The sequence below is a fragment of the Sceloporus occidentalis genome, unplaced genomic scaffold (genome assembly GCF_023333645.1).
Source record: "Sceloporus occidentalis isolate IW3139 unplaced genomic scaffold, rSceOcc1.0.p SCAF_110, whole genome shotgun sequence".
Taxonomy (NCBI): Eukaryota; Metazoa; Chordata; class Lepidosauria; order Squamata; family Phrynosomatidae; genus Sceloporus; species Sceloporus occidentalis.
In genome coordinates this window covers 3207669-3233998 of record NW_028317090.1, presented here as the reverse complement: position 1 = coordinate 3233998, position 26330 = coordinate 3207669, and the positions used below count along the sequence as shown (strand labels likewise).

The window sequence follows — 26330 nt, the reverse complement described above, 5'->3', positions numbered from 1 at the left end:
CCTCATTAGATGCGTCAAGGGGTGTAGTTTTTGCAAATATGTACTTTTTGTGCCATAATTTAACTTCTTACGTGAGCAGTAATGCCACGTCAAGGCATCAACCCTAATTACCGACCATTCACACGCCTTTCATATCTCCATTCACTCACAGAAGCACACACCATACTTTCCATACATTCACTCACAGAAGCACACACCATTCTTTCCCCTTACAATCCCAAAGAAATGATGGTAAAGGGAGAAGAAAAAAAAAAAAAATAAAAAAATCACTTTTACAGTAAAAATAATGGCTGATTTTAATAATATTTGCAGTTCATAAGGATTTCAAAAATTGCCTTCCTCTACCATTGGCTAAATTTAACCCCATGATCAAAGGGATCATGGGGTTAACATTTAGTATCGGCCATTTTTAAAAAGGGAAGGTGACTTTTTCATGGCTATATGATCACTGTGGTAACATTGGCTACCACAGCGATCATTTAGCTAGAATACTTAAACTTTATTATTTTTTTTTTTTTTTTAAAGTTAAACTAAATAAATAATTTAAATTAACCCCAAATCATTTTTTTTTTTTAATTTTTATTTTTTTAACTTAAAATTTTTTATTCTTTTTTCACAAGCCGATTACCTTTCCAACGGTATATGTTGGGGGTCTGTAGCTGCTTAGATGCCTGAGATACAGGCATCTAAGCAGCATGCCCCCATACCTCTAACTGACAATTGTCAGTTTTCAATAAAGTTGCACGGTGACGTCATCGCGTCATTACGCACGACGTCACCGGCCGGATCAGGTGGTCCCAGTGATGCCCTTCAATATGAGGGGCAGATCACCGGGGTAGGTGGTGATGGGGGTCCACAGACCTCCATCAAGGTAGGGTAGTGCTAGCGACGGCATGGTGCCGTCGTTAGCACCTGACTGGGACTGCTAGCGACAGCACCATGCCGTCGTTAGCAGTCAAGGGGTTAAAATGAATGTGCTCCCAATTGACATACCTAGGGGTTCGGTGGCTTACTTTCTTGGGATATGGGGATTAGTTTAGGGACAAAATCTTTATAATTACACAGAAATGCTGTATTTCAGTGGCTAGTCAGAAGATGGCATAGAAACTCCTCACTAGGTGGTACCAGGTTCCCTTGGATTTACATAAGATATTCCCTGAAAGATCAGATAGGTGTTGGTAGTGTCTGGAGGATCGGTGATTGTACCTACACATCTGGTGGGGTGGCTCGAAACTTGGATCCTTTTGGGAAGTTGTAATTAAAGCCCTGAAAAGTGTTCGAGGTAAATCCAGCTTTGGTATTGTTGCACCATACACCCAGATCTTTGGGATACTATAGAAGATCGCTGACAGTCCAACTGCTCAATGCGGCGGAAGCGGTCATACCTGGGCATTGGAAGCAGACAGACATCGGCCCCACTATGGGAGAGTGGGTGGAAGAGGCGGATAGGATACGGGTGATGGAAAATATGGCCCAGACATTAAGAGGCACAGGGGCAGATAGTGAAGAAATGGCTTGTGTGGTGTCAATTCCTGGGATCGGGACAACTAGGGGTTATCTAAATGACACACGCGAGAGACTGGTGGAGTCCTGGAGCTGGATGTTGAGAATGTCTGTTTGCCCATCCAGTATATGATGTTCTGACTTTCAAAGGTTTTCTGTATTATGTTTTGGCTTTGTTTTATGTTTGTTTAGTTTGCATTAGTACCATTTAACTGGCAAGCTCATAAAAATAATATTTCACTCTATGTATTGTATCCTGGCAATATAATGTGATGTATTATTTGTGATGCTCATCATTTATGGAGCCTTGTTTTATAATGGTATAAATATGAATTGAACAACATAAAGAGGTATTATAATAAAGTCACTGAGCTCTTCAGTATAACCCATTCTACTACCAATGTTTGTCTATGGAAACGACATGCGCTTGATTTTATCCACCTTTTAATGTGTGCGACTAAAACACCTAAACTCAATTAGGTGTCTCAATTTACTATGTACAGGTGAATCTAGATGTAATGTATGTATGTATGTATGTATGTATGTATGTATGTGCCAAACAAATTATTACTAATAACTGGGGGGGGGGGGGGGGTTGACACAGATCTTGAAAATGGAGATGGCGCAGAAAGGAGAGGGGCTTCAGATCAGAACAAGGGGGGTGGAGATGGGGGGAGGGGCAGTGGCGGATCTACCGGGGTCGCGACTGCGACCGGGCCCCGGCGGCAGGGGGGCCCAAGCCAAGGGGCCGCCCGAAATCTTTTTCAAGTTTTTTTTTTTTTTTTTTTAAATAAGGCAGGGGCGTCCAACATGCGGCCCGCGGGCCAAATGCGGCCCGCGAGACCTCGAGGTGCGGCCCGCGTAAGATCGGCAGCCAGGGCAACCGATCTTACACGAGCCGCACCTCAAGCCCTGCTACTTACTTGTGGGAGGGTCTTCTGGACAGTACAGAGGAAGCGGAGTTCACGTGACATCCTACTTCCTCTGTGCTTTAGCAGAGAAGGCAGAGGGAGGCCGCGCCCCCTGCTGAAGTCTGTGAGCGGCATCGAAGGGAGATGCAGTGCAGGTAAGGGGGTGGGGAGGGTGTTTGAATGAGTGTGTGTGATTGAGGGAATGAATCTGTGAATTAATGATTATATGAATAAATGAGTGTGTGTGTGTGATAGCATGGATGTGTAAGTGCTGGAACCTAGGCATGATGGGACTGTGATTGCTGTTAGCAATCACACTCCTATCATGCCAAGTCAGCCAGTACATGCTGAAACCTGGCTAGCTGCCCCCCTTGTGTATTGATGCTGCCAGCAGTATGGGGTCTGCACATCACTTACAGCCATCCTGTACCAGCGTGTATTGGCTGACTTGGCATGATAGGAGTGCGATTGCTAATAGCAATCAGAGTCCCATCATGCCTAGGTTCCAGCATTTACTGGATGGATGTGTAAGTGCTGGAACCTAGGCATGATGGGACTGTGACTACTGTTAGCAATCACACTCCTATCATGCCAAGTCAGCCAGTACATGCTGAAACCTAGCTAGCTGCCCCCCTTGTGTAGTGATACTGCCAGCAGTATGGGGTCTGCACATCACTTACAGCCACCCTGTACCAGCATGTACTGGCTGACTTGGCATGATAGGAGTGTGATTGCTAACAGCAATCACAGCGAGCACAGTCCCATCATGCCTAGGTACCAGCATTTACTGGTTGCCTGGGTATGATAGGAGTGTGATTGCTGTTAGCAATCACACTCCTATCATGCCAAGTCATATTGCTAATTTTGTCCAATTGTGTGTTACCTACTTTTATTAAACATGTGAGTTTTTATTATTATTTTTAAAGGTGGGGGTCATTTTCAGTTTTGGCTAAGTGAACCCTGAATGTTTTGGTCCAGAATTTTCATTTTAGTTCATCCCTAGAATAAATCTAGGGAATCCTGAATTTGTAGTCGCAAAACTTTCAAGGCCCAGAAATCAGTGAGAGGAAGAGTAAAGGTTTTGTGTCATTTTACTTTATTTTAATCTGCATATTTTATTAAAGGCCATATTTTTTGTCACAGTGAAAAATTAGTGCGGCCCGCGCACGTATACAATTCTGATGAAGTGGCCCACTGCAGAAAAAACTTGGACACCCCTGGATTATGCCCTTTGTACATGCGCCCCTTTTTCTTTGATTTTTTTACAGATATGATTCAATATGAAAATTTAATTTGTTGAATTAGTTGAAAAAAAATTGTTGGGTAAAAATCATGTTTTTTTGGGGGGGGGGGTGAGGGGGTCCTTAACAGATTCTCGCACCCGGGCCCTGAGGCGTCTAGTTACGCCCCTGGGGAGGGGCAAGATCAGAACAGAGGAGGTATGTATTAATAAAAACTCACAAAATTCAAGAGACTCAGGGTAATATTAAATGTATGCTTGCTAATGCAAGGAGCCTAAATAACAAAATGGGAGAACTAGAGGCAATAGCATACACTAAGCAATATGATATAATAGGCATAACAGAAACATGGTGGGATGAGACCCATTACTGGGCAGTTAAATTAAAAGGTTATATGTTATATAGGAAGGACAGAAAAAGCAGGAAGGGAGGAGAAGTATGCTTGTATGTTAACAACGAGCTAAAGTCAAATATTAAGCATCTTGAAGACAAGGGAAATGTGGAAGCTTTATGGGTAGATATCAACTTGGGGCAAAAAAAAAAAAAAAGGAAAAGAACTACTGGTTGGGATATGTTATAAACCACCTAATGTTAATAATGATGAGGAAGAGCAGCTGTTAGAGCAAATTGAGAAAGCTGCACATCTGGGTAACACGTTAATTATTGGAGATTTTAATTACCCAGACATAAATTGCAAGGGGATTCAGGTTTTTGAACCTGTTAAATCACCTTCATGTCACAACTGGTACAAGCACCAACTAGAAAGGATTCTTGTCTGGATCTGGTGATAACAAACAATGTTGATCTTGTGTCTAACATTCAAGAAGTTCCCCATGGGGAATACTAAAACATATAATTTATTTATAATTTATTGACTGGCAAACTCTTTAGGGATAAAAAGAGGAAAAATTTAGTATTTTCAAACAAATATTAGCAGGGTACACTTCTCAGTATGTACCACTAGGAAACAAATATAAAAGAAACAAATTGAAACCAATGTGGCTTAGTAGGGATGTTAAGCAGAAAATTAAAAATAAGAAAATGGCTTTTACAGCATTTAAATCAGACGAATCAGAGGCATCCTATATAAGATATAAGGAAGCCAATAAAGCATGCAAAAAGGTTATTAGATGGGCTAAACTAGAAAATGAGAGGGTGATTGCCAAAGAGAGCAAAACTATCCCCAAAAAATTCTTTAAGTACATAAATTCTAAAAAAAACAAAAAAAGGAAAACGTAGGTTCATGGGAGCGTTGGCTAAGGAGGACCAGGAAAAAGTAGAAACTTTAAATAACTATTTTTCCTCAGTATATATTAAGGAGGAACCTATGACATATAGGACTATTGAAAAAAACTTGCAGTCAAACTGATTGGATGGCTCAGGACAAGGTGCTGCAGCGACTAACGAAAGTTAATGTTAACAAAGCTCCGGGGCCTGACGGTATTCACCCGAGTACTTAATGAACTGAGTCAGGAAATAAGTGAACCTGAATTAACAGAAATAGGCTTAGGGGCAAATGTCTGTATGTGGATTAGAAATTGGCTAAAAGATAGAATGCAGAGGGTTGTTGTGAATGGATGTTTCTCAGCCTGTACGCAGGTATTAAGTGGAGTGCCTCAGGGGTCTGTCCTCGGTCCTCTTCTTTTTAATTTATTTATAAATGATCTCCCAAGCTGCATTAAGAGCCATGTCACAGTTTTTGCTGATGACACAAAATTAGGCCAGGTAAATCATACTAATCTTGATGTTTTTTCATTGCAGGAAGATCTAGACAGAGTTGGGGACTGGGCGTGCAAGTGGCAGATAAGGTTCAATATAGAGAAATGCAAAGTTATGCATTATGGTAAAAATATTAAAAATGCAACCTATTCTTTAAATGGAATATCCTTGGGGGAAACTACCAATGAGAAGGATTTAGGAATAACGGTTGACAACAGACTTGACAACAGTGAGCAATGCCAGCAAGCAGCTGCGAGGGCCAATAAGGTTTTGGCATGCATAAAAAGAGGTATTGATTCAAGGGAGGAGGATATCACCTTGCCTCTGTACAGGTCGTTGGTAAGACCTCACCTTGAATATGCGGTACAATTCTGGGCACCCGTCCTTAAAAAGGACATTATGGAATTAGAAAAAGTGCAAAGGAGGGCTACGAAATTAATAAGGGGATTGGGAGATACTAGTTATGAAGAGAGACTAAAAAAGTTAAAATTATATACACTGGAAAAACGGCGTCTCAGAGGGGATATGATAACGTTATATAAATATATGCAGGGCCAATATAAAAAGCTCTTCAGTGACCTGTTCATTAACAGAAATATACAAAGAACAAGAGGTCACCCTCAGACTGGAAGAGCGCAGGTTTCATAGACGACAAAGGAAGGGATTCTTCACAGTGAGGACAATTAAGGTATGGAATTCACTTCCAAGGGAGGTAGTGTTATCCAATACATTAGATACCTTCAAAAGGGGCCTCGATATTTTCTTAGAAAGGCACGATATACAGGGATATAAATAGAATAATATTAATATTTTAGAGCTTCTTGATCCAAGGAGAAATCCGATTGTCTCTTGGAGTCAAGAAGGAATTTTTTCCCCTGATGGCAGAATTCGAAGTAGCTTAATTAGGGGTTTTTTTGCCTTCTTTTGGATCAAGAATAGAAAGGTTAGGTAGAAGGGTTGAACTTGATTGACATAGGTCTTTTTTCAACCTTATGAACTATGTAACCTCTGTTTCTAATCTTTCGGGATTCTTTTCTTTCAGGAATTGTACCAGAGGATTGGAGGAAGGCAGATGTGGTTCCTATATTCAAAAAGGGTTCAAACTCTGTGCCCGGAAATTAGACCAGTGAGCTTAACTTCTGTGGTTGGGAAAGTATTTGAAGGTCTGTTTAGGGATAATATTCAGGAATTCATTGGGAAGAACAGTATTAGCAAAAATCAGCATGGTTTTATGAAAACATAGGTCCTGTCAAACTAATTTAATTGCATTCTATGAAGAAGTAAGTAGAAGTGTAGATCAGGGTGTTGCAGTGGATGTAATTTACATGGATTTTGCAAAGGTGTTTGACGCGGTTCCACACAATAGGTTAGTATTCAAACTGAAGGAAATTGGTCTAGATGCAAATTCTTGTTCTTGGATAGAACATTGGCATAGAGATAGAGAATAGAGAGTTGTTATAAATGGTACATTTTCAAGCTGGTCAAAAGTGGTAAGTGGTGTCCCTCAGGGTTCTGTTCTGGGACCAATTTTATTCAACATATTTATAAATGACCTGGCAGTAGGCGTTGAAAGTCATGTTTCTGTGTTTGCAGATGACACTAAACTAGGTAAAGTTATACAGGACGAGCAGGATATTACAGTGCTGAAGAGGGACCTAGATAGACTGGGGGACTGGGCACACAAATGGCAGATGAAATTCAATGTAGATAAATGCAAAGTCATGCACTTCAGGGTACGGAACGCACAAGCAACCTACACCCTAAACGGTAGTGAATTAGGGGTAACGACAAATGAGAAGGATTTGGGAATTGTTATAGACAACAAACTAGGCAACAATGTGCAATGTCAGTCAGCAGTTGCTAAGGCCAGTAAGGTATTGTCGTGTATAAAAAGGGGCATCAAGACGCGGGATAAAAATATAATTTTGCCTCTGTATAAATCAACGGTAAGGCCGCACCTTGAATATGCTGTGCAATTTTGGACACCTATTCTAAAGAAAGATATCATAGCACTAGAAAGGGTGCAGAGGCGGGCTACAAAGTTAATAAAAGGAAGGGAGCACTGTAGTTATGAAGAAAGGTTAACAAATTTAAATCTGTTTAGTTTAGAAAAACGGCGCCTCAGAGGGGATATGAAAGCATTAGATAAATATATTCGGTGCCAATACAAACCATTGTGTGGAAATCTGTTCATAAACAGGACTATGCATAGGACACGCAGTCACGCGTTTAGACTGGAAGAAAGGAGATTTAGTCTAAGGCAGAGGAAATGGTTTTTTACAGTAAGGACAATAAGGATGTGGAATTCTCTGCCTGCAGAGGTAGTTTTATCGGAGTCTGTACAGATGGATGGATACTTGGAAAAACAATATTCGGGGATATAATCTTTAATTATGGGCTAACAGTTTATTGATCCAAGGAGAAATCTGACTGCCATTTTGGGGTCAAGAAGACCCCTCCGGGTAGTGCAAAATTGGAAAGAGCGAAACTGGGGTTTTTTGTCTTCTTTTGGATCAACGAACAAATTAACAGATATAGGAAAGGCTGAACTTGATGGACTCATGTCTTTTTTCAGCCTATATAACTATGTAACTGGTCCTAGAATAAGAACGTCCATAGAGGACTTGATAGTTTCCATCATGAACTTTATCTGATGCACAAAATCATACAGATAGCAAAGGTTCACAATCAACCTTGGTTTTCTGGAAGCTTTTCAATAAAAATCTAGGAGCAGTCTCCCTCCCGATATTCTTCCCCAGGAACTGACACCAGGATTATCCTGGAACATTTAGACCACAGCCTGTCTTCTTGACGTTAAGGTTTAGAATAATAAGAAAAAAGCTACCCTGTAGCACTGGGCAATGATGTTTAGAATACAGGAGCCTGAAGGCTAAGGCCAGGCTAATAGAAAATGCAGATGAGCACCAACTGGAAAAAGCCTTGCATCAGAATTTGTGGGAAGATGGCTTGCTGCCCAACTCCAACTCATCCCAAGCAGCCCCTGGAGCTATAGGGCTTTTATCTGGTTAACGCGGGACCACAAATATATTCTTCTACATGGAAATCCCAAAAGGAGATGTTTAAAAGTTTTATAAATTTTAAATTTATGGAAAAGGGGGTAGATAAGTGGAACAAACTTCCACCAGTGGTAGAGGCCAATACAGTTCGGCACATCCAGAGATTAAGTTATCCTCAACTCATAGCTGTAGAAACCTCAAAAGGATATATGTCAAGCCCCTTCTGCCTTACAATCAATAAGATCTATGAAATGGATGACAGACGGTTCTCTTGGTAGTCTTAGCAATCGCAGTATTGACTTTAGGTAAAACCCAGGACTCCATATATGCCTCCTTTAAAAGGAAAAGCTTCCTGGCTCTTTTGGATAAAATTTAATTTCCTCTGTGCATGCTTTCATTCTTCCTTGATATTTGAGAGACCACATTTACGGCAAATGTCTTTGCCCTCCTAAAATACCACGAAAAGGATCGTCTGAATTTATCTTCAGTGTTGCACATGTAGGAGAAGTTAAGTTTGCCAACCTCATCAATAGGGAAGAAATAGGACTTCTCCACAAGACAACTCTTTGTATGCCAAGACATCTAAATAGGAGAGGCACGAGAGGAACGTGGATTGTAGTTTGGATTTCATCCATCGTCTAAAAACTTTTCAAGTATGGTTTTTATACACAAAATAGCTAATTTCACCAAAGATGTATGTTGTCATAGAATAAGCAGGCCTACCAGCAGTACAGTTGTGGCCAAAAGTTTTGAGAATGACACGACTATTGGTCTTCACAAAGTCTGCTGCTTCAGTGTTTTTAGATATTTTTGTCAGATGTTACTATACTGAAGTAAAATTACAAGCATTTCAAAGTATCAAGGGCTTTTATTGACAACATTGTTTATTCAAATGTCAATATTTGCAATGTTGACCCATCTTTTTCAAGATCTCTGCAATCTACCCTGGCATACTGTCAATTAACTTCTGGGCCACATCCTGACTGATGGCAGCCCTTTCTTGCATTAGCAATGCTTGGAGTTTGTCAGAATTTGTGGGTTTTTGTTTGTCCACAAATTCTCAATGGGATTAAGGTCTGGGGAGTTTCCTGCCCATGGACCCAACAATTAGATGTTTTTTCCCAAGCCACTTGGTTATCACTTTTTGCCTTAGGGAAAGGTGCTCAGTCATACTGGAAAAGGCATTGTTCGTCCCCAAACTGTTCTTGGGTGGTTGGGAAAAGTTGCTCTTGAAGGATGTGTTGGTACCATTCTTTATTCATGGCTGTGTTCTGAGGCAAAATTGTAAGTGAGCCCACTCCCTTGACTGAGAAGCAACCCCACACATGAATGGTCTCAGGATGCTTTGCTGTTGGCATGACACAGGACTTATACAGGACTCTCACCTTGTCTTCTTTCGATACACTTTTTTCCAGATGCCCCAAACAATCTGAAAGGGGATTCAGAAAATTACTTTACCCCAGTCCTCAGCAGTCTAATCCCTGTACCTTTTGCAGAATTTCAGTCTGTCCCTGATGTTTTTCTTGAGAAGTGGCTTCTTTGCTGTCCTTCTTGACACCAAGCCATCCTCCAAAAGTCTTTACCTCACTGTGCATGCAGATGCACTCACACCTGCCTGCTGCCATTCCTAAGCAAACTCAGCACTGGTGGCGCCCCAATCCTGCAGCTGAATCAACTTTAGGAGACGGTCCTGGCGCTTGCTGGAGTTTCTTGGGCACCCTGACGCATTCTTCACAATAATTGAACCTATCGCCTTTAAGTTATTGGTGATCCGATAAATGGTTGATGTAGGTGCAATCTTACTAGCAGCAATATCCTTGCCTGTGAAGCTCCTTTTTGTGCAAAACAATGCTGACAGCATGTGTTTCCTTGCAGGTAACCATGGTTAACAAAGGAAGAACAATGATTTAGAGCACCACTCTTCTTTTAAAGCTTCCAGTCTGTTATTCTAACTCAATCAGCATAACAGAATGATCTCCAGCATTGTCCACAACAACACTTTCACTTGTGTTAACAAGAGAATCACTGATAATAAACAAACAACAACATGATGTCAGCTGGTCCTTTTGGGGCAGGGATGAAATGCAGTGGAAATGTTTTTTTGGTGAATTAAGTTCATTTTCATGGCAAAGAGGGACTTTGCAATTGATTTGATCACTTTTCATAACATCCTGGAGTATATGCAAATTGCCATCATCTAAACGGAGGCAGCAGACTGAGAAAATTAATATTTGTGTAATTCCCAGAACTTTTGGCCATGACTGTATATGCCTCTTGTATGCCTAGTGAGAGAGCGGTAGACTGTACAGTCGACTGTACAGTCTTAAACGGAGATAAAAATCAGCTGCTTTAAAAACAAGGTTAAGATCAGTGGTTGGCACGTTACAAAGGCTGAGGACGTAGTTTCAATATCGCGAGCATAAAGCTTCAGACCCAAGGATATGAGGCCACACCAAAGCCTCAGAAACTACCCAGTACTACTACATGAGCTTGCAGCACAGAGTTGCTTCTGCCCTGTCAATTCAAGTCGGCTATCACAGTTCTGTTGTCGGACTGTACTGGAACTTTTCTTGTGTAGTTTATGATTCTAGACATGATGAGCTTTCCATTCGGTCAAAAAATGTATATGCTAACTTGCTTCCGTCAGAGACCAGGCTGTGCTCTCTAGCCTAGCGAGTTGGTGTCTGTAGTCAATGGGCATGCCAGGAGAGACTTTTGTGAGGGGGTAGGGTCTTTACCACTCACAAATGGAAAGCCTCATCCAGGACAGACAGGCAGAAGAGCCATCCCAGACCTTGAGATAGTGGAGACATGAGTCACAGACATGCCATCAGCTGTCTGACATGATCCTTCCTGTGCAGGGAGGAAGAACTTTTGTCTGGACAGTGTTAATGATGGTTCCCAAAAGGTCAATCTGTGGCAGGATTCTGGCTGAGATTTGTTCATGTTGATTATCTAATCAAGCAGAGGACGCATCTGCAAATTCCTATAGATTTGGGCCTGCAGGGTCCATCAGTCAAAGACTCAATCAGTCAGTCTTTAAGGTACAGAATTGCAAACATATTGCATAAAACTTGCACACTTGCACATTTATGCATCTACTGGTTGTTCACCTAACATTCTGAAATCTTTTTAACAATGTAATTCTTGTTGATTACATGTTTTGGCAGCAGGTGATTTTAAGTACTTACTTTAATAATTCATCTCTTTCTGTCTTGCGTGCAAATACAATGTCACTGCATTTGCCTTGAAACTTCAGAAGAATTTCTGTCAGATCATTGTAAAACTAAACGAAAAACAAAAACAATTGTTACGCATTCATTTGCATGTTACATTCTATATATTTGCATTTATTTTGCAGTTTTTATAGAACAGATCAGTTTGAACTGACGGTAACTGCAACGACATCCAGATTATTGCTATTGAATTATTTTTTAACAAAACTTAATTCCTTCAATCTTGGTGCTCCACAGGTCAAGCCTGTGAAGATCAAAGACACTTGTGTGTTATAGAAGCTGCATGACACAGTTTTGCTGAAATTGTGTTATTGAAGTGATTACCATGGAGCGATTGTGCAAAAGGGGGAGGTTAGGGCTGGTCCCTTAATGTGGGGGAGAATTGAAGAAACCCTTGCCACTGAAGCTGCTTGAGGTTAAGTCTCCATGATCACTTTCATAGGAGCGACTGCGCAGCTTCGCTGAAAAAAAAGATCTATCCTGCAGTGTAAGGAAAGGTAGCTGGCAGTTTAAGGTTTAACCATGTATGGGATATGCAGATTTGATTTGAGCCTTTACATCAGGAAAAAACTATATGGTCTGAATGGTTTTTATTCGGTGTAAAATTCTCTTTTTCCCCATTTCTATTACATACTATTACATAAAGTGCATTAAGCTCATTTTAAAAACAAAATATCTAGCATTTTGCATGAATTGCAAGAACAAAACCCAAACCAACCTTTGTGCCCTCTCTCAAATTGGCAAGAAGTTCAATGTAGTTGTCATATCCAACAGCTAGTTTTTTTAAGACGTCTTCTCTTAAATTAGCTTCACTGTTTGACTGCTTCATTTTTGAAAATTCTTGGTAAGAGGCCTGTATTAAAATACATACATTTAGGTCTAGAACATATGTCAACAATAATAATAATGCATTTTATGATCAAATTCTAATGTGTGAAACTGTTTACTGAAATTTAAGCACTGTTGTACCACTATTTCAGTTTCTCTCTCTTATATCGTAAGAAACGTAAAAATGCCAATTACTGGATAAAACCAAAATAAATTACTAAAATGAAAAGGTTTAGAAACGCTACAATGTTTAGGCAATTGTTCAGAGAACTCTAAAGTTAATCACATTCAGTATACAACTCATGTTTTACTACATACCTGGATATTAGTAATAAGATCTTCCTGCTTTTTCAAATTTTCCTGCATTTTTTGAGTATAGTTTCCATAGATTCGATCCAATTCAGTCACTGATATAACCTCTTCATTGACAGCACCATCTTGTGCCAGAGCAGTAAGAAATTTAGTAGTCATGTCAAAATTAACAGATTTAATGTCATTTTCAAGTTGCTCCCTCTCCTTTTTCACTTCGTCCAACTTTGTTAGAATTGATTTCAATGTGTTCACAACCTAAACATAATAACATATGTAAATAACATAAGATATGTTACTTTGTACCTACAAACCAACAGAATATACATAAATTCAAATATGTCAGCAGTATAATACTAAAAACTATTTGTAAAGTTAAATGTTGCAGGCTGTCCCAAAACTTTTATAATCTGTTTATCTAACATTCTTCTCCAACAGACATTAGTCAGATTATAAATACCTATAGCATCTGCTTATTGTCAGATCAGTGTAATTGATAAGAGATAAGAAAGAAATAGAAGAGATTAAAAAAGGACATAATGAGAAGGGGGATTAGAGAGGAGTAGCTGTAAAGAAAAAGGTGAGAAAAGAAAGGATGAGAGAAAAAATGATGGGAAGATAATGAGAACAAATAGTAAAGGAAAGGAGGGGTAAGGAGAAAAGCAAGGGGAGGAGAGAAAAAGGTGAGAATGAAAGGTGGGAAGATGGAGAACAAATAAAAAAGGGATGAGAAAGAGCAAGGGAAGGAGAGATAATGACAAGGGGAAAATAAAGAGAAGAGGAAGAACAAAAGGAGAGCGGGGATAAAGATAATTCGTAGAGATGAGAAAGTGGGGATCAAAGAAGGGGAGAGATTAAAAGAAAGGGTTGATAAAGGGGGTTATGAGAAAGGGGAGAGTTAATGAGAGAGATGAGAAATTATGAGAAAAAGGAGAGAAAGGGTGTTTGTGTTTTGAAAGTGTTTGCATGTTAGAGAAAGTGTGTGGATGCCAGTGTGAATGTGTGTATGTATGTATGTGTTTATGGACAGATATTTGTAAGATTAGAGTATGTGTGTGTATTCTGAAAGTCTGTCCATTACTGTTTTTGGCCTAAAGGGTATAGAATGAACAAAGGTGTCCGAGCCAGACTAAGAGGAGACCAGAGACTCAGAGTAGACCAGTGTTGGTGCAATATGGGTGCAGACTAAATCCTGTGGATGCAATCTGAGCAAGTCCCATGGGTGAAATCAGGGTGCTGGGGCAAGATCTTACATAGTTAAAACGGAATATCTAAAGCATATAGACTTGGTTTCACAGAGGTTGCTGGACAAAGAAATCAGAATTTGTTAATTCTTCAAATGTGGGTATATATATATATATATATATATACACATATATATATATACACATACACATATATATATATATACATACACATACACACACTCACTGGCCACTTTATTAGGTACACCCTGCTAGTACCCTTTTGCCTTCATTCTTTGTGGCATACTTTCTACAAGGTGCTGGAAACATTCGAGACTCATCAGACCAGGGAACATTCTTCCACTGCCCAATTTTGGTGAACCTATGCAAATTGTAGCCTCAGTTTCAGGTTCAGCTGACAGGAGAGGCACCCAGTGTGTTGTGCGTTCAGAGATGGTATTCTGCATACCTTCGTTGTAACGAGTGGTTATTTGAGTTATTGTTGCTTTTCTGTCATCTCGAACCAGTTTGCCCTTTCTCCTCTGACTTCAACAAGGCATTTTCATCCACACAACCGACGCTCATTGGATATTTTCTCTTTTTTCGGACCATTCTCTGTAAACCCTAGAGATGGTTGTGCGTGAAAATCCCAGTAGATCAGCAGTTTCTGAAATACTTAGACCAACAACCATCCCACGTTCAAAGTCGCTTAAATCCCCTTTCTTCTCCATTGTGATGCGCTGTTTTAAATTCAGCAAGTTGTCTTGACCCCACGTCTACATGCCTAAATGCATTGAGTTGCTGCTAATAACATGGCGTGTGTGTGTATGTAATATATATATATATATATATATATATATATATATATATATATAAATAAATATAATATACACACACACACAGTGACCACTCCCAAAACAGACTCCACTGCTATTAAATCTGCTATGGAGTCTAGCCTCAGATCATTTGGAAACCTAGCAACGCCCCTGTTTTTAACACTACTTGGTCTGCTAATCTCTTGAGGACATTTGGTTACAAGGGTTATGCCTGACAGGTTCCATCTTCAGACTACATTCCCACCCAGTTTCTCCCTTCACAGATAGTAAGCATAAGTATATGGCAGACTGGGAACAGAGCCTACAACAGAAACTCACAGGGGAGCACTGGCAGCCCAAACGACTTAAATCTATGCGCTTTATTAAGAGAACAGCTTTTGGTGTCCTGCTGATGTGATATCTTGCTCCATTACACCTAAGTAAGATTTATTTATTACCATCCAATACCCGTTTTCATAGCTGTACATGCTGGGTGCTTTTTTCTGTGTGGTGGGACTACTCATCTGAGTACCCATGTCCTGGAACATTAGATGTCCAATCATCCCTGGGACTAGGCCTCCGTAAAAGCTACTAGATTATGTGTTGCAAATCAGTGGAAGACAGAACAGTACCAGATATAACCACAATTTGCACAGAAAAATTAAGATTTACCAGATAGAAGAGTTTGTGGCTCAAGTTTCCTTAAGTGTGTTTGTGGGGTGGAGGTTTGGGTCTGGGAATAGAGAATGGATCAGATCAAAGTAGACTCTTCCTTCTCTCTCAGGGTGTGTGTTTTCTTTACCCCCCCAATGAGTGGATGCTGGATTTGTGAAGCACCCGCCAAGAACATGGTGGAGAGCCATTAAGTTATACTAATCTGTTTCCCCATACTTGCAGGTGACTGCAAAAAAGGAAGTTAGGTGTCATTATGGGCAAGAAGTGTACAAACGGATGTGTCCTGCATCAGTTAGAGGTAGCTGGGATAGGAGTTTCATAAGTCTCATTTCCCAACACCAATAACAAAAGAAGGCATAAACCAATTTCCCTGCAGTATAAGGCTATCACCTGAGCATGGGGGATCATTAATCTACCACCAAGTGGACAGGTGCCTAAACAGCGTGAGAAATCCATCCTAGGATTTACACAGGTGATGCTAACTGCCATTTTCCTTGCCAAATTAGGCTGGTGTAATTTAGTCTCTCTCTCTCTTAGTCAAGAGAGCTGGGTGATCTCAAACTCTTTGATTGAGAGCAAAGCTAATATTTACTTAGTGCTCAGAAGAACATGGATTTACTATAGTTTTTTTTGGTTGCTTCCGTTTTGAAGAAAATACACACTTTAGCTTGATGTGCTTTTTTTTTTTTTTTTTTTTTTTTTTTCACTAGAGGACAGTGGTTCTAAGGCTCACTGATAATCACAGTACGTGTTAAACATTTGGTTACAGTACTCATACATTACTTTAATATGCATTCATTAATTTAATATGAGGAGGTCAGAGACATTAAAAATTGTCCCTTTAAGCTTCTGATTGTTGTTAGACGGTTCAAGCAGCCATTGGAAAGGTGGGGCGAGGAAAGGACGGATAAATTGATTAGATGATAGCGGCTCAGATTGTCTCTTTTTTCATCTATATTTGAGCTGGACATTTAAACAAAATATCTCCAAAACAAATCCCCCCGACAGGCAACCAAAAAAAGCTAAAGTTACCTCAGAGCATCTCTTGCCACTAGATCCACTGTTTCGTAGAAAGGGTTAACAGTCGCATTTGAGTAAAATAGTAATACAACAAGGAAAGAGTTTCTTCTCACAATGGCGCTAGTTATTCACAGGGACAAGCTTTTTTGTGGGTGGATTTACTACATCAATATTAGAAACAGCTTTCAATACACCTTTGATAAAGCTCCACTGTCATGCATATCTAACAAAAATATCAGTGTATAAAAAGCTATGTATCAAAGCTAAATTGCATCATACATTTTGCATTTTAAGTGATAATGGGCTTAAAAACTTAATTTTCCAGTCTATGGGAGCCCCATACAAAACATGTGTATTTTACAATTATATAATTACATTATATTATATAAAAATGTGTGGTTGTATGACATTCTGCAATTAAATATTTGTAAGAAATAGTTATTATTGCTTACCTCGCTTCCCTGCATGGTTTTTGCAGGGTTGGCAGAAGGAATAGATGCATTGAGCTGTGCTTCTGGCTTACACAAAATTGAAATTGCTTCACGTTGAGACATGTAGCGCTCTTTTACAACAGCATCTGCTGATATGGCCTTGTCCAAAACATTACGGAAGTTGGTGCCCTCTAATGAAGGGAGAAGTGGAGACCGGTTTCATATTAATATCTATGTATTTAAAATGCAATGTCATAAAAGTCCCTGTTGGTATAATGGTCAGGTGTCCCAATACTTTTGTATGTATAGCATTTGTGTGCATATATATATATATATATATATATATATATATATATATATATATATATATATATATAATCTCACACCGATCAGCCATAACATCATGATGACCTGTGTAATATTGTATAGGTTCACCGCATAAAAGAGCCCTGACCTGTCGAGGCATAGACTCCACTAAACTTCTGAAGGTGTGATGTGGTACCTGGCACCAAGACGTTAGCAGCAGATCCTTTAAGTCCTGTAAGTTGTGAGGTGGGGCCTCCATGGATGCATCTTGGTGCTCTCTAGGCAAGCAATGCTCACACACCGAGCCATCCATGTGGTGTTAAAAAAACAAATCCGGAAAAAAAAACCAGACCAGGCCATCTTCTTCCAAACTGTGGTCCAGTTCTTATGTTCAAGTGCCCATTGTAGGCACTTCCGGCACTGGAAAGGGGTCAGCATGGGCACCATGACTGGTGTGCAGCTACGCAGCACCATACGCAACAAACTGGAATGCACTGACACGTTTCTATCAGAACCAGCATTACATTTTGTTGGCCCATCAATAAGCCTTGACCGCCCATGACCCTTTTGCTGGTTCACCGCTTTTCCTTACTTGGACCAGTTTTAATAAATACTGACCACTGCAGACTGGGAACACTCCGAAAAAGTTGTGATTTTGGAGATGCCATAAAAAACAAGATTATCAGTATTATTCACTTTAATGGTCATAAATGTTATGGCTGATGTGTGTGTGATACATTACCTTTCGGTGCTCCACCATAGAAGCCCCAGCGGGAGCACCGGCAAGCAGCAGCGGAGGTTGTCTGAGTGCATCGCGCAGACCTTCACCAGCTGCCAGAGATGAGGATCCCCCGCAGCGCTGCAGGGGACCTGTATCCTCCTCTCTGGCAGCTGGTGGACTTCCACCGGGGCTTCTATGACAGAAGAAGCCCGGGCAGAAGTAGCGAGCAGCAGCAGGGGTTGTCTACAAAATATGACTGATCATGCAAAAAAACAAACAAACCCCAAAACGCTCTTATTTAAGGCTATCATATGAAGTGATTTATTATCACATAGTTGTTTGGTACCATTATTATCATAATTGTAGCAGATGCCACCCAAATGGCCTTGATGAAAAGTTAACATATCCTTTAATGTTTGGCCTTGTTACAGATACACAAGGCGACACACACAGGATAAAATGGCTTTTTAAATTGCAATTAGCGTGTGTATAACTAGGCAATACTATAGTTTGTTAGCTCTCACATAGATGCACAGAGTAGGCTAGATAGCCATAGGGAGCAGAAAAGAACTGTCAAAAGACCTGCGTAACAACATAATGGAACTTTATAAAGGTGGAAAAGGATATAAAAATATATTATTAAAGATCTGTGGACATGTACATTTGTTTACAAAAGTACAGGCAAGTCATAAACCTATTTTATATTCATAGTGCTTTACAGAAACACTCACCAACTCTCAAAGGTTTATAAAGTTCAATAGAAGGTGTCCTTTGCCATCGCTCCTTGAATTTTGACTTTAAGTCATTATCAGTAGCTTCTTCTTCATCCAAAAACTTCAGAGACTTATGAGAAATTAATAAAAAGTAGTTAAGAATATTTCATTAATATTTGTTAATTTTAATGTATGGAAGGGATGTTTAGAGTAGCAACAATCCTCACTGCAGCATGGCAACATATTTGTAACCCCTTAACGACCAATGACCCATTTCTAAGCTTGTTTAATGCCATGATGTGCAAGGGACGTCATTGGTTCTCAATCATTTTTGACGTCATTGGTGACCATTTTTGCATGACATGTCTGGCACGTCATGGCATTAAATATACACTCTATACACTAACATTGCGTGGGAAAATGTCAAATCCCAATGTCATCTCACCTCATCAAGGATTTCCTTGTTTCTTTGTAGCAGTTCAGGAAGGTCTCTGATTAGCTGGTCAATTGTCTGCACACCACCTTGCTCGATAATAGCTTTGGACTTCTGCAGAATTGATTGAGGTACGGTGTCCCCAGACACATCCTCAATAGCAGCAGGAAGGTTTAAAGATGCAAGTACCCTAAAGACAAAGGCTTACATTAGGGCTGCAATTAATTATTTTAATAATCGATTAGGTGGCCGATTATTTTTTCGATTAATCGGATAAAAAAAAAATGCAAATTTTTCATTTAAAATAAAAACTTTAAATTGACATTAAGATGTCTCATTAACACTTATCTCTCACAATGGCATTTATCTATTCACCCTCTTTTTTAGACACATCTGACCCCCAGCTTGCCTCTCTGCCCCCAGATATGCCTCATACCTCCTATACGCCACTGTGCCCACTGATATGTTACTGTCCCCCAAAATGCCTTTTACCCCCGATATGCCACCGTGCCCACCCATGCCACCGTTATGCCTTATATGCCCCTATATGCCAATCCTCCCCCAGATATGCCTTATACCTCCGTATTTGCCACTCTGCCCCCTGATATGCATTATACCCCCGATATGCTTTATATAACCCTATATGCAACTGACCCCCCTAATATGCCTTATACCCCCATATATGTCTTATGCCCCCCTGATATAAGGAAAACTGACACCACTAAAATAGGTATAAAAATATATGGTTTAAGAGATAGACAAAAATGAATATTACACAATACAATCTAAAAATATAAATTAATGGACAATACAAACAATAAATAAAATATTACAGCAATCAAAAAACACAAATTAAAGAATGCACATAATAGATTACGAAAAAATTCTACCTGCCCCACCAGGGGTTAATAAATCAACAAGAGAAAAACGGGGCAAATAAGCAAAACAATAAAGATAGTACTCCAGCCTTAGCTTACCCAGTGGTGCCTATTTGCCCAGTTTTTCTCCTGTTTATATATTAACCCCTGGTGGGGCAGGTAGAATTTTTCCGGGATTTATTAACTATGTGCATTCTTTCATTTGTGTTTTTTATTTGTTGATTGCTGTAATACTTGATTTATTGTCCATATATTTATAAATTTTTAGATTGTATTATCTATTCATTTTTGTATTTATTAAAGCAATTACCGGTATATTGAGCTTCGCCCACGCAGCATCATGGAAGCCCCAGCGGAAGTGAAGGGAAGTGGTAGAGGATGTCTGCGCACATCGCACACTAAACTCCAAATCCCCCGAAGCGCTGCAGGGGACCCGGATCCTCTCTGGCAGCGGGTGGGACAGCCTCCGCTTCTCCCCTTCACTTCCGCTGGGGCTTCAATGATGGCGCACCGGAAGTGGAGGGTAGAAGCGGAGGCTGTCAGAGAGGATCCATGTCACCTGCAGCGCTGCGGGGGATGTGGATTCTAGTGTTATAATCCGAACTTTCTTTGAGATGGGATTATAGAAGGAGGGGTATTTTTCTGGGGGGGGGGGGGTGGAAACATTTTATTATCCATAAAAATCGATTCAACTAATCGATTATGAAAATCGTCAACGATTTTCATAATTGATTATTATCGATTCATTGTTGCAGCCCTAGCTTACATAAATATATACATCACTACTGTTCCAGTACAACAAAACGGTCCCCAAGCAACCTGTTCAGGATCCATGGCCCATGTTACAAACCGCTACATAGTTTGCCGTTTAAGGAACCCTTTTATTGTTTCGCTAGTTATGTAGCATCAATACCTGAAATTTGCTCAGAAATAGATAACTACTCCTTACCCATTAGAAAGAGTTGTTGCGTCTCTCATTTGAGCAATTGTCGAATTAATCAGGTCAGCCTTTCTCTGATTGTAGGCAGTGAGAGCTACCTGCACGGCCAAAGGCACCATCTTCTCAAACAAATCTGTAACATGTAAAACACGACAAACTTTACAATGAGCATACTTTTTAGAGAATAAAAATTATTCAAATTTATCTCAAACTTTTCAGAGGCATAACATATTCAACAAGATGATACGATAAATAACTTACATTATTTTAGTTATGCTATGCACATTTAAGGACTGTTAAAACAGACTATAGGCATCCAAGGAAGGGGAGCAAGAGGGGGTACTTGCCCTCCCAGAAATTCCCTGAAGAGCCCCACACCCTCGATATCCATCTGTGGTCATTTCTGTTCTATTGCTGTCTCTGAGTGAGGTCAGAGAGAGAAAGGCTCTTTGTCAAAAGTGGCATTAAGTAAAGAGATATGGGTGGGTATTGATTGATTAAATACTATTTGGCTAATTGGGTTATGCTTATACAATACATTGGATGCCTTCTGACAGTACCTATAAAAATGAGAAAAAAAAAGACTTATTGTAATAATTGTTATGAAATTTTCTATGAAGTCTTTTCTGTCCCACAAAGTAAGTTAACTGTAACCGTGTAAAAAAAAAAATATATATATTACACAGACTGGAAAGAGTTTACACAGCTATAAAACTTCAATGTAAAAAGTTAAATCTAAAAATAAAATCCATTATTATGCGAGAGTAAATGATGTAATATATAATATATTTTTCTTACATAATTTACTCATTTGATACTTACTTGACTTTTTTGTCATGTATTTAACCATTATTTTTTTAATTCACTATTACATTGATAATAGTTTAATTTTTGTGTTATGTGTGTTTAGTGGATCAGACAATTATGATTAAGCACCATGTGTGAAACACGTAAAGCTTGTCTGCGTCTGGTCATTTTAAGTATTTGATATGTAATAAAGAGATTAATACTACGTCAACGGTGTCTGTGTAATATGTTTTACGAAATTTGAGTGCTGCCTACCCTTTGTGGATTGTCTTTAGTGAGGATGTCTAGCATAGTAAACTGCCCCTTTAAATTTTGAATGTTCCAGATTGCTGGTTGAGACATTGTATTAAAATAAAAAGTATGGGAAGCTTGGAAACATTTAAAAAGTGGACTGGCTCTAGTGGCATATTTAGCAGTAATTTAGCATGCTGGAAGCACACGGTATCAGCAATAAGGGAGATCTTGATATCTGAGTGTATTAAGTGTGTGTTTATATTAAGTATTAAAAGCCTGGGCAATGTTATGAAAGAAAAATCTGGGTGCCAGTGAATAAACCTAGTCAGACTGTGCAAAAAGCCACATGCACAAGGATTGTGCATGGAAGTGTTCTGTGTGTACTTACTGCTGTAATGCATATCAGGTCTTATACGGAATGAAATAAGAGGACAACAATCTCACCACTATATTTTTGGCTGAGAGGGACGACAATAGGTGTTGGCTTCACAAGAGAGGCCTTTCCAATTGGATCAAGATCTTTCAAATCAGGAACCCTGTCATGGTAAATAAAATCATTGTCCTTCTTGGCAGCTGTAAGACTTCGATGGATTTTGTCTGCCAGGTCTTTCACGTTAATATATTCATCATAGCGGGAAGCCACTGTTTTGACCAAATCTGATGCATGCTTTAAAAAAGAAAAAAGATCAATATATTTACAAATGGCTTCAGTTAATACTCTCAGGCAAAATAATTTACACAGTACGCAGAAATGTACTCTCCTCAGTTTTGTTAGGTTGTGATCCCCGTACTAGAAATACAGGGTTTCAAGATCAGCCTATTGCTGCTTCTCTCCAGGATGTTGATGGAAGTTCGGCGCAAGAAAATCAGCCTTCGTGTAAAAATATGCCTTAGAATTTGAACCGTGACTAACACCGTTTTCCAAAATGAGGGTATGATACAGCCACTTTAAAACAGGAGGAAAAAAATAAATAAAACTACAACCATACCTGTAATCTCCCAATTTCTTCGCCAAATTTCTTTTGCTGCTTAGCAAGGGCTGACTGGTGATATTCTGCATGGGCTTGCATGATGCAATGCTTCGCAGCCAGCACTGGTATCACCTCCTGGAAATAGAAATACTGACCAGGGGAGAGTCCAACCACACAAAATCATCCACAGACACAAGGGATGCACGGAAGATAAAGAGGAAAGAAAGGAAGTTAGAATTTGCCACCAACTGCTTAAAAGAAGTAAATAATTAGAAACAGAGTTGAAGTAGGAATAGTTGAATTAAATGTCTATGAACAAAGTTTACAAAAACATTTCCACTACTATGGTAATGCACTCAACTAAGAATAAGTCTATATAAGTAACATGGGTGGTATGTGTGTCTGTTCCACAGCCACTAAATTCAACCCAAAATCATAAGTGTGAAAATGAGAGCAGCCACGAAGAAGAACAGGGATTATCAAGAAAAGGTACAGAATGCTAAAACAGTATACAAATATACCAACTTGCAATGACAAGACCTTGAAAAACAATTAAAAACAACTACATTTTTAATAATTGTAATTCACATTCAAAATGAGAGCTCAATACCGTGTGAACAATGAAAATGGGAGGTGTTTTCTAACTACACCTTTTATCTTTTCATACATGGTCCCTCATAAACAGTGACTACTGTTCAAAGTACAACCAGCAATGGTTTTGACTAGGGCTGCAACTAATGATTATTTTAATAATTGATTAGTTGGCCGATTAATCGGATAAAAAAATTCAAATTTTTTTCCAATTTAAAATAATGTACTAAAAAACGTACAATTTACACTTTCATCTCTTTATTGCAATGGCCTCTCTCTATTCACCTTCTTATTTTACTGACATAATAAAAGCTACAAGAACCCAAACACAGTGTTTCTCAAACTAGGTTTTAATACAAAGTTATTAGTAAATATTAATTCATATGTTAACTATTTTTCATATTTAATAAAAACTATGAGAAAAAAGCCTTTTTTTTTTATTTACCAAACTGCCCCCGGTTATGCACATCTGACCCCCAGCTTGCCACTCTGCCCCCATATATGCCTTATACCTCTTATATGCCAGTGATATGCAACTGAGCCCCCTGATATACCTTTTACCCCCAGATATGTTTTATGCCCCCCTGATATGCCTAATATCGATATGCCTTATACCCCCTATATGCCCTGAAATTCATAATACCCCCCCATACACCACTATAACTCACCCATACACCACTCTGGCTCCTCCCCCTCCCATACATCACTTTGCCTCCTCCCCCCTCCCATACTCCACTCTGGCTCCTCCCCCTCCCATACACCACTCTGGCTCCTCCCCCTCCCATACACCACTCTGGCTCCTCCCATACACCACTCTGGCTCCTCCCATACACCACTCTGGCTCCTCCCCCTCCCATACATCACTTTGCCTCCTCCCCCTCCCATACTCCACTCTGGCTCTTCCCCCTCCCATACATCACTTTGGCCCTCCCCCTCTCATACATCACTTTGCCTCCTCCCCCTCCCATACCCCACTCTGCCTTCTCCCCCCTCCCATACTCCGCTCTTCCTCCTGTCATCAACGGAGGGTCACAAGACACCAGGGAGCCGGGTAGAGAAGCAGAGTGCCGTATGGTAGGGGGAGGAGCCAGAGTGGTGTATGGGAGGGTGGCTCCCATACACCCCTCTGACTCCTCCCCCCTCCCATACACCGCTCTGCCTCTCTACCCGGCTCCGTTACTGACAGGAACTTTCACTGCAGCTTCATAGAAGCCTCAGCGTAAGTGAAGGTGAGTAACGGAGGCTGTCTGTGCGATGCAGACCCCCACCGGCTGAGAGAGAGGATGATTCTCTGTCAGCCGGTGGGGGTCTGCACGATGCGCACAGCCAGCCTCCGTTACTGCCCTTCACTTACGCTGAGGCTGCAGTGAAAGTTCCTGTCAGTAACGGAGCCGGGTAGAGAGGCAGAGTGTTGTATGGGAGGGGGAGTGCTGGAAGTGAGAGACCGGCCGACAGTGAGGGGAATCCAGGTCCCCTGCAGCGTTGCAGGGGATCTGGATTCTAGTGTTATAATCCGATCTCTGTTTGAGGTCGGATTATAATCGATAAAAATCGATTCGATTAATCGATAATGAAAATCGTTGACAACGATTTTCATTATCGATTAGTTGTTTCAGCTCTAGTTTTGACATTTGCCCGCCTTTGTGTACTCATTGTGTATTCCCACTCCCTCAATGCATCCGCCCCTATCACTGGTTTCAGTGACCCCAGTTGGAATGGAAGTGGTTATGTGCCCTGCAGAGTGTTTATAAAAAATGAGACAACACAGTAGCTATACATTTTCTGTATTGCAACGATTTTTTTACTCAAAATGTTAACAGCAGCAACCTCTACTAAGACGAGGAAATATTAAGATATGGATTTTTTTTTAAAGTACATGCTCCAAAAAAATATAAATGCATAGGGTGCAAATATCAAAAGAAATTGAGCCACATTGGAAGACCATGTGTCAGTTTACTTCATCTCCCAAAAGGATGTTTGTCTCTAGTGGTCCATGTCAGTTCAGGGGTTCAAAGTGCCAACTATTCCTTCCCTTTCGAAGACAATACACCAGGCAGGTGGGTCAGAGAACAATACCTTAAAGGGTAGGTGGCAACTAGGAGGCATCATCCACCTTTCCTATTACAAAGCAGGGTTTTGGGGGAATCTGGATCTTCTATGGTATTGTCAGAGCACTCGTATACCAATCATCCATGCAGCCATTGGAAATAAACTTATATTCAATCAAAATTGAAAAAGTTAAAGTGAAACATGTAAGTAGATACATGATCAAACAAAAAATAAAAGTGCTACATGGACAAGGATGGTGGCTCAAGGTGCATGTTCTATGCCTAACTCTAGTTATGAACTAGAGTCACAATGGATGACCAGGTCTCAAAGCGTCTCCCACACACCAATAGGCAGCCATCAATTCATGGGATCTATAAATGATCAAACACCCAGCCAAAAAGGGGAGCTCTTCAGAAAAAAAAAACTGATTACCACAAGTGCATATATTGTGAGGGGAAAAATGATATGTAAACAAGTAAAATTTTCTAGCCCAAGCACTAACATTATAAAGTTGCCCTCCAACTGAGAAGGTCAGGGCTTATGAGCACTGTGATCTTATCAAGGCCGTTAGGGTATGGGCTCAGCTGTACCTGCCACCAAGAGGAAACACATAGAACATGTTCAGATGGAACCTCACCAAGTGTTCAATAGAACCTGAGGTTTCAAGCCGTCACAGCCTTTATACTAGGGAAACAATTATTTCCCCCTCTTACAGACAATGTACTTGATCAAAGAAGGAGAACAAAAAAGTACATTAAGGTAAAAATGTTTTTGTAATTTATGTCATAACTGCCATTT

The 26330-nt window shown here is 40.0% G+C and overlaps 1 protein-coding gene across 3 annotated transcripts in view; it reads right to left on the bottom strand.

Moving 5' to 3' along the window:
* Positions 1-26330, bottom strand: part of LOC149283188 (programmed cell death 6-interacting protein) — a 58641-nt gene that overhangs the window by 7504 nt on the left and 24807 nt on the right. For 2 of the 3 annotated variants that reach the window (XM_089497885.1, XM_089497886.1), the window contains exons 7-15: positions 22911-23027; positions 22366-22588; positions 20890-21013; positions 19075-19252; positions 18648-18759; positions 16911-17080; positions 12774-13022; positions 12346-12480; positions 11583-11677 (exon numbers count right to left, since the gene is read on the bottom strand). In XM_089497885.1, the coding sequence (XP_089354011.1) occupies positions 11583-11677; positions 12346-12480; positions 12774-13022; positions 16911-17080; positions 18648-18759; positions 19075-19252; positions 20890-21013; positions 22366-22588; positions 22911-23027 (1403 nt within the window). Of the gene's footprint in view, positions 1-11582; positions 11678-12345; positions 12481-12773; positions 13023-16910; positions 17081-18647; positions 18760-19074; positions 19253-20889; positions 21014-22365; positions 22589-22910; positions 23043-26330 lie in introns of all 3 variants that reach the window. The other variant, XM_089497884.1, reaches the window with a different exon arrangement.